General features: G+C 36.1%; 1 protein-coding gene across 1 annotated transcript in view; it reads left to right on the top strand.

Moving 5' to 3' along the window:
* The first annotated feature begins 8,172 nt into the window (after positions 1-8,172).
* The window catches only part of TANC2 (tetratricopeptide repeat, ankyrin repeat and coiled-coil containing 2), a 228,796-nt gene continuing 227,958 nt past the window's right edge, over positions 8,173-9,010 (top strand). The window contains exon 1 of the mRNA XM_006776730.2: positions 8,173-8,262. Within this exon, the coding sequence (XP_006776793.1) occupies positions 8,196-8,262 (67 nt within the window). The 5' untranslated portion in view covers positions 8,173-8,195. The remainder of the gene's footprint in view (positions 8,263-9,010) is intronic.

The following is a 9,010-nucleotide window of genomic DNA, read 5'->3' as shown; positions in this document are numbered from 1 at the left end:
TTCCTTTTTTTTTATTCTGTGATTTACTTACCTTCTATGGCTTTCACTGGAGCTGAGAGCCGGCTTTAGCTCTGAGGCCTGGCTGTAGCTCTGAGACCGCTGAAAGCAGGGATCTGGGTTTGTTTGGGTTCTATAATTGAAACATTGTTGCGATCCTGCTGGCTGAAGCCTGGCTGGCTGAAAGCAGGTTTCTGGGTTTTGTTTAACTTCTATAATTGCAACATTGTTTCTTAGAGTGCAAGCTCAGAGGCCAGCAGCGGCAGGCAGGGAACCTTGGCTTCCTCCATCACTGGAGCAAGCAAGCCTCCTGTTCACTTCAGTTGCCTGGTTGCCGGCCGCCATCTTGGTTGGCAGTTAATTTGCATATTGCCCTGATTAGCCAATGGGAAGTGTATCAGAGCTACGGGTAATTACCATGTTTGTCTATTATTATATAGGATACAGAACCCACTTGACCTCTACTCTTCCTAGATATTGCCTTAGTGGTCTAGGTGTGTTGAGTACGCACTGCCAATAATGAATACAGAGATCATAGTTTAAGGATTACTATTGCTGCCCTCTGATATTCAGTTTAATGCTGGTAAGGACATGTATGAGGCTTTTTTTTAAATCTACCTATATAAAGGTACCTCTATACATATTCCCTACATTTTTGGGTAATAATTTACCTCAGTCATAAAACTCAAATGGTTGGGGGAGGCAACTGATGGATGCTTCTCTCTCACATCGATGTTTCTCTCTCTCTCTTCCTCTCTTTCTAAAATCAATAAAAACATATCCTCAGGTAAGGATATATTAAAAAAAAAGATTTTGTTGTTTGCCTGGGTAAGGAAAGATGGCACATCATCATTTGGATCAGTATGCATTCTTGTTTTTGTAATTAGAGTTCTATAGACAATATCTTAGTTTATTATTTTTTTCTTAAATATTTATTGTTGAAAGTATTCCATATGTCCCCCTTTTTCCCCACTGACCTCTTCTAGCCCACCTACCTCCCACTCCCAAGGCCTTCACCACCCCACCCTATTGTCTGTGTCCATGGGTTATACATATATGTATACAAGTTTTTTGGTTGACCTTTTCTATTATTTTTTTATTTTCTTACTATTTGCAACATTTTCTTCAGATCCTATCGGAGTTTAAAAGCATTTTAATTACAATAATTAACGTATTAGGCAGAGTTCTAATGTCAAGGGACTTGTTTCTAGAATTGTAAAACAAAGAAATAAGTAAGAATAAATCATTCCCAAAAATGAGAATAAAAAATACCAAGCTACTCAAAGTGGAAAAGAATATAGAAAAAGTGTTGTTTTTAAAGCTGATTAATAAAATGGAAAATATCCTGCAAAGAAAAGTTAAAGGGAGTACTGTGGTTATTTAGCTTGAATAGTGCAGAAGGGCTTAATTGTTAATTTGATTACATTATCCTATATCAGGAGTGGGCAAACTTTTTGACTCGAGGGCCACAATGGGTTCTTAAACTGGACCGGAGGGCCGGAACAAAAGCATGGATGGAGTGTTTGTGTGAACTAATATAAATTCAAAGTAAACATCATTACATAAAAGGGTACGGTCTTTTTTTTCAATAGTTTTATTCATTTCAAACCAGCCGGATCCGGCCCGCGGGCCGTAGTTTGCCATGGCTGTCCTATATAATAAAAGCCTAATATGTGAAAGGTTAATATGCTAAGTGTCCAGTCAACCAGTTGGCCATTCAACCAATCAAAGCGTAATATGCTAATGATATGCTAAGGCTGCTCAACTGCTCACTGTGAGGTGCACTGACCACCAGGGGGTAGACAGTCAACCAGGTTGACCAGTTGCTATGATGTGCCCTGACCACCAGGGGGTAGATGCTCTGACTGGTAGCTTAGCTTGCTGCTGGGGTCCAGCCAATTGGGACTGAGCGAGACAGGCTGGACATGCCCTGGAGACTTCCCCAGTAGTGCACTGGTGGGGTCCCTCGGCCTGGCCTATGCCCTCTCGCATTCTGGGACCCCTCGGGGGATGTTGGAGAGCTGGTTTCGACCCGATCCCACAGGCCAGACCAAGGGATCCCACTGGTGTCTCTAGTTTTACATAAATGCTTAATGCAGGGGAGAGATTGTGCCCCTGTTTTGAATAATAGGATAAGAAAAGGCTTTAGATAGGTAGGAGAGATGAAGATTGAAGTTGAAAATTGATTGTCTGCTAATAAGATAGTTCAAGAAGATGTTGAGATAAGAGATGAGTATCCAGCCTTGGTGGACCGTTTAAAGGAGAATAGTTAATACTTCTCCTAAGTGGTGTAGACCAGGTGTCACAAACATAAAAGCTTAGAGGTCACATAGATAACAATATGTTTGTATCAATTAAGTATGTGACAGTTAGAAATGATTGGGGCCTGAGAATGGGTTGTTTGTTGTTATTCTGCCAGAGATTCACTTGTCAGGTATTTAATGATTTCTCCCGAGAGAGTTATTTTAAAATTTGGGTATAAAATTTGGAAAAGTAAGATATAATTTATCCTTACATTGCTGTCATTAATCCAATTAGCTCAAACTGCCATTTTCCACTTAGCTTCAATTTTGTGGAATTTCTATATTTTATTACAGCAAATTTCCTAGTGATGTGTTAATTTGAATAAGGAAGTCATATTACTAAAATGTAACTATGAGATGGGTAATTAGCTTTTAATAAGTATATGTTTCATTTCATTCTTTATGCATTTCAGTCAAGTTTTATAGAATGTTTTAGAACTAGCGAAGAAAAAACCCTCTGTACTTCAAAAAGTGATCATCATTATAATTAATTTATTCCACCCATCAGCATTTTTTCATTTAAATTAACTTTAGAATGTTATCTTGGTTTATTTTTAGATGTGAGATTTTTATTCTTTTTGACTCCTATTCTTAGTAACTTAAAATAATTCTAATAATCTGTGCTTATAATTTTTTTCACTTGAAACTTTGAAGAAGTATACATATATATTAGTAAGGTCTAATTGAGGCAAAAGTTTGAAGTATGACTAGAATTTTCTTGGGTTTTCCTCAGATAAAAATTTGAACTTGCCTGGAATTTCTTTGCCATTCCCTATCTCTGTTGCATGATCACCCTAAGTATTCCCCATTGTTCTAGTTAATTCATAACCTGGTCTTGTCTAATTGAAAGTTACTTATATTATATCTCCTTATGTCTTTATCAGGTTACTAATCTGATGAATCAGGTCTTTGCTCAGTTATTCATTCATTCATTTACTCATTCAAGAAGTGTTGAGAACCTCCAGGAGATAGCACTGAGGATAAAAAGAGTAAGATCAGGTTTCTCTGTAAGGGATTTGACTTGGACAAATCAAATACAAACTGAGGAAATATAATTCATTAATTAAATATTTATTTGGCACCTACTATTTAGCAGGCACTATTGTTCTCTGGTTATGGACTTGCAGCAGTGAATAAACAAGCAGCTCCCATGCCATTGTGGAGTTTATAGTCTAGTGGGGGAACTGATAATAAACAAATAGGTATATAACATTATTTAGAGATAAGTATTTGAAGAAAACTAAGAGATAGGAAGAGATGGGTGAGAGCAATGGAACGTAAATCATACCACCAAGTTGTGTATCACTGAGTTAAAGCAGCTGGTCTCTTGTACCCTTGTGTGAAAAGCCATTGGTGTCTCTAGTCAGCATAGAGCAATTCTCAAGAAGTGGGGGCAGCTATGAGCCATTAACACCTGGAGGATGGATGTACTGATACTGTAATGGAGATCTGTGTGGGACATCATAGTGTCCACTAAACCAGGATATCTTCCTCCCCCTCCCAATACATTTTAAATACACACACACACACACACACACACACACATATGTATATTGATTTCAGAGAGGAAGGGAGAGAGATAGAAACATCAATGATAAGAGAGAATTATTGATCAGCTGCCTCCTGCACACCCCCTACTGAGTAACAAGCCTGCAACCTGGCCATGTGCCCTTGACTGGAATCGAACCCAGGACCCGTTAGTCCCCAGGCTCTATCTACTGAGCAAAACCAGCTTTGGCCCCCTCCCCATAAGTTTTTTCATAATTTTCTTGGTGCATTTGCAGACAAATGCCAATAAGTAACAGTCCTTTTTTTTTTTAAACTCACTAGATTAAGGTAAAATGTATTAAAATATGTGATAGTGCCACAAAAGAAGCATTATACATATTTTTAAAAACAAGAACTAAATGAAATAATACTTCTCAGACTTTTAATTTGGATCATTAGATTTAGAAATTTCATAGTCTTAGTTAAGCTTTAGGTAGATTTACTGTGTTCCCTATTTAAGAATAGGCACTGAGGAGGAACACAAAGAGCATAGGTTCAAGTACGGCCTTAAGCATTTATTACCTTAAAACTGTGGTCATGCTATCACATTTCTTTACCTCAGCTTCCTTCTCCATAAAATGAAGCAAATACCACCCATCCTAACGTGCTTTTGACGAGGACTAAATGAGATCCTATATGTAGAATATTTTTTTCTCACTTGTATCCACATAGAGATTCTGATATATAAGAAAATAGTTCTTTATCATCTTCTAAGAAAATACAAATTGAAGAGTTATAAGATTTAGTACTAAAATTTTATGTTAAGGATAAATATTAAAAACTCTTCTCACAAAAAAAATTCTGTAACTTTGTATGGTGACGGATGTTAACTAGACATTGTGGTAATCATTTTGCAATGTATAAATATCAAGCATATTGTACACATGAAACTAAAGTAATGTTGTATGTCAGTTACACCTCAATAAAAAGATAAATTTTATGATATATTTAAAATTATGAAGTATATTTCATATATATTCTTACATATAATACTCAAATATTTCAAATATTAGTGAAGTATATACTTACCAAACTTAGAATTTTTTTTCTCAGTCTCATAAAGTAAAATTAAGGGGAAAAAATTGGAATAGTTCTCAAGATGAATCTCTAAAAGAAATATTTAATAAATGCTTGAAATGTTCTTTTTAGGATTCATTGCCATATTTATCTTTACTGATAAAAAGGGTAAGTTATTTTTTGGTTTTCACCTTAGTCTTTATGTTTTACATTATATCTTTTGATCTTGCTAAATTCACTTAATTCCAATAGTTTATAAATTCTTTTAGGTTTTCCAAGTAAATCATATTGTCTGTAAAAGTGGCATTTTTTAATTTTCTTTCCATTCTTTATACTTTCTGTTTATGTTCTTAGCGTTTTATACTGGCTAAGACCTCTAGGACCATGTTGAATGCAAATCACATTCTTCAATCTTGGGATATATTTTCAATTATTCACCATCAAGTACGATGTTTGCTATTATAGTTGTTTTTTTTAAACATATTTTTATTGATTTCAGAGAAGAAGGGAGAGGGAGGGAGACATAGAAACTTCAATGATGAGAGAGAATCATTGATTGGCTGCCTCCTGCACGTCCCACTCTGGGGATTGGGCCCACAACCCAGGCATATGCCCTGGCTGGGAATCAAACTGTGACTTCCTGGTTCATAGGTCAATGCTCAATCACTGACCTATGCTGAAAGATACACTTTTGTAATATTAAGGAACTTCTCTTTGATTTCTTATTTTGAACTAGTTTTTAAAAAAATCATAAATGAATGTTAAATGTTATCAATTGCTTTTGCTTCATCTATTGATGATTTCTCTTGTTGATTTGGTAAATTTTATTAATTTTATGCATTAAATTATTTTTGCATTTCTGGATTAAACTCCCACTTAGACCTGATCAATGTATTGATAGATGTGATTTTTGCCAATATTTTACTTAGGATTTTTGCATCTGTGTCAACAGAGAGGTCTATAATATTTCTTTCTTGGACCTTGTGTCTTTTGTTATCAAGCTTATGCTTTTTTTTAGAAAACACATTTGGAAATATTCTCTATTTTTCTACTCTCTGGAACAATTTGTGCAAGATTGATATTATTTCTTTCTTAATCGCTGGTAGAATGTATTGTTGAAATCATCTGGGCCAAGAGTTTCCACTGTGGGAGTGTGTTTTTACATTACATAAACAATTTTATTTCACATATACATATCCACTAGCTGGAATCTACTGTTAACATTTTTCTATGATTGCTTTATTACATAAATAGTCTTTTAGTGGAGTGCGTATTTAACATAATAATAGATAATTTTGAGTTTAAAGCTACCAGCTTACTATTTGTTTTATATTTTATCCACATGTACTCTACTTTTTCTCTCAATTCTTACCTTCTTTGATTCAATCAGATATTTTAACTATTCTTTTTGTCACCTTTATTAGCTTTTAACAGCTATCCTAGAAATTACTACATGAAGTTCGAGTTATCATAGTGTAGTGTAAAATTGTTACTTCTGCCACTTTCTGCACAATGCAGGTATCTTAGAAACTTTAATTCAATTTACCCCACTTCTGAATTTTTTGTTATTGTTGTCATATATTTTAAACCTACATTTGTTTTAAACTTAAGCTAGTAATATTATTTTTACAGTCATCGTTTATTCATATTTGTCAACATATTTACCTTTACCATGGCTCTTTCTTTTTGCATTCCTATGGTGTTTTTTTCTTGTATCCTTTTTCTTCTGTTGGAAGAACTCCCTTTTTGTATTTCTTTTACAGATAAATTATTTGAATTTTTTTCTGAAATCACTTTTATTTCATTTTCAGACATTTTTAACTGTGAATAAGTTTTTTTGATTGGCATCTATTTCTTTCAGAATTTTTAAGAGGTCATTCAATTGTCTTTTGCCATTCATCATGACTGTTGACAGTTATCTTTCAGTATACTGATTCTTGCTTCTTTAAATGTGTTTATTTTTTCTTCTGGCTGTTTAAAGATGTGACTGTATGTCTCTCATCAATGTTAAAAAAATTTTGGTTTTTACCACTGCAAATGTTTCTTTCTTATTTTCTCTCTCTTTCTGGAATTTCAATGATATGGATGTTAGAACCCTTCAATGGATTTCATATGCCCCTTACACTGGTTTCTATAAATTCAACTGTTATCTCTGCTTTGGTTTGGATATTTTCTGTTAATCTTTGTTTTAGTTGATATTTACTCCGTTCAATCTGCTTGAGACAGCAAGTACTGACAACACTTTGGGGAAATTTTGCTCTGAAGAGCAAGGATATAGGAGCAGTACTTGAACCATGTTGGAATAAAGAGAGGGGTTTGTTTGTTTGTATTTGGTTAGGACATACTAGCATGGTTATGTTATTATTGGAATGACTCAGTACAGACAAAAATTGAGTGAGAAAGAAAAGGAAGATTATTTTTGGATAAAAGTCTTTGAGAACATGGGAGAGGACAAAGCACAATTGGAAGGATTTTTCTTTGATAGGAGTGGGACATAAAGAGGAAAGGCACTGATTCATGTATATCAGTAGTCTTGTGAGGTGGAATTCTGGCCTGACCAATGGAAAATCTGCAGCAGCTTTAAGTTTCTAGACTCTTAAACCTTTGGGTGTCTGTATTGGGCATATGGGAAAATGGTCCAAGAAATGGAGAGTCAAACGAAAAACAGTAGACTGTATTTATAGCAACCTAATTCTGTTTTCTGTTTCTGTGTACCCTCAGTGACAGCTACCTTTATCTTTTTCTTTTTTAAGTTATGTTTTTATTGATTTCAGAGAGAGAGATAGAAACATCGATCTGCTGCCTCCTGCACACCCCTACTGGGGATTGAGCCTGCACCTGGGCATGTGCCCTGAAGGGCAGTTGAACTGGTCACCTCCTGGGGCAAAGCTCAACCAACTGAGCCACACTGGCCAGGGTGCTACCTTTATCTCTTAGGGTACTCAAAGTACTATGATATTCTTGTAAGGAAATGTTTATACATTAAATTAATATTAATTAATTAAATGTTTTTGTCATTTATAATTTTTGTACTATGTTTTTAAACATAGTTAATTCCTTATAGTGCATTCTAAAATATAAGCATAACCAATGGACGCAAGACACAGGGCTGGGGGTGGGGCGGTGAGGGCATGTACTGGGGGGTAGGGGAGGCCGGGGAAGGTCAATGGGAAAAAAAGGAAAAAAAGGAGACCTATGTATTACTATTTGTAATACTTTAAACAATAAAAAAATTAAAAAAATTCTGAATTTTGAGTGGAAAATCGAGTTTCCTAATGTATTTTCCCACATTTTATTTTGTAGTTTTGTGAGTACCAGAATAGCACAACCATGTTTCGGAATAGTCTCAAGATGCTTCTTACTGGAGGGAAATCAAGTCGTAAAAACAGATCAAGTGGTAAGTGACTAGACTACATTTATTTGGTTTGATATTTTAGAAAAACAAGTTCTTTCATTTAATAAGCAATTAATTTGTTTATTAAATGGCTTATTTAATTTAGAAAAAAAGAAAGTTTACATTCCTATAGGCTGTTATACTCTACTAGAGGCCTGGTGCACAGATTCGTGCACTGGTGGCGTCCCTCAGGCTGGCCTGTGCCCTCTCACAATCCAGGACTCCCTGGAGGATGTCAGACTGCTGATTTCAGCCCAGTCCCCGCAGGCCAGGCTGAGGGACCCCACCAGGGCCTCTAGTATGCATATAAGATCTTTGGTTAATCTCTTCTTGCCCTCCCCCCTTCCCTCTGAGATTCATCAGTCTGTTCCATGTTTTCATTCCTGTGCATTGAGCATCTGCCCCCGGTGGTCAGTGCATGACATAGCTACCAGTCAAACAGTCTTAGCATATCATTAGCATATTATGCTTTGATTTGTTGTTTGGTTGTTCTGCCATTCAGTCTATTTGCATATTACCCTTCCATTATATAGGACTAGAGGCCCTGTGCACAAAAATTTGTGCACTCGGGGTGGGGAGAGGAGGTCCCTCAGCCCAGCCTGTGCCCTCTTGCAGTCTGGGACCCCTCGGAAGATAACGACCTGCTGGCTTAGGCCTGCTCCCAGGTGGCAGAGGGCAGGCCCAATCTCTAGGTGCAGCCCGTGGTCTGGCTCTCAGCCAATTGGGGAGTTGGGGCACCACGCCCTGTCAC

This window comes from Myotis davidii, unplaced genomic scaffold (assembly GCF_000327345.1).
Source record: "Myotis davidii unplaced genomic scaffold, ASM32734v1 scaffold69, whole genome shotgun sequence".
Lineage (NCBI taxonomy): Eukaryota > Metazoa > Chordata > Mammalia > Chiroptera > Vespertilionidae > Myotis > Myotis davidii.
Note: the sequence above shows the minus strand (reverse complement) of the source record. Positions and strands in the feature narration are given on the sequence as shown.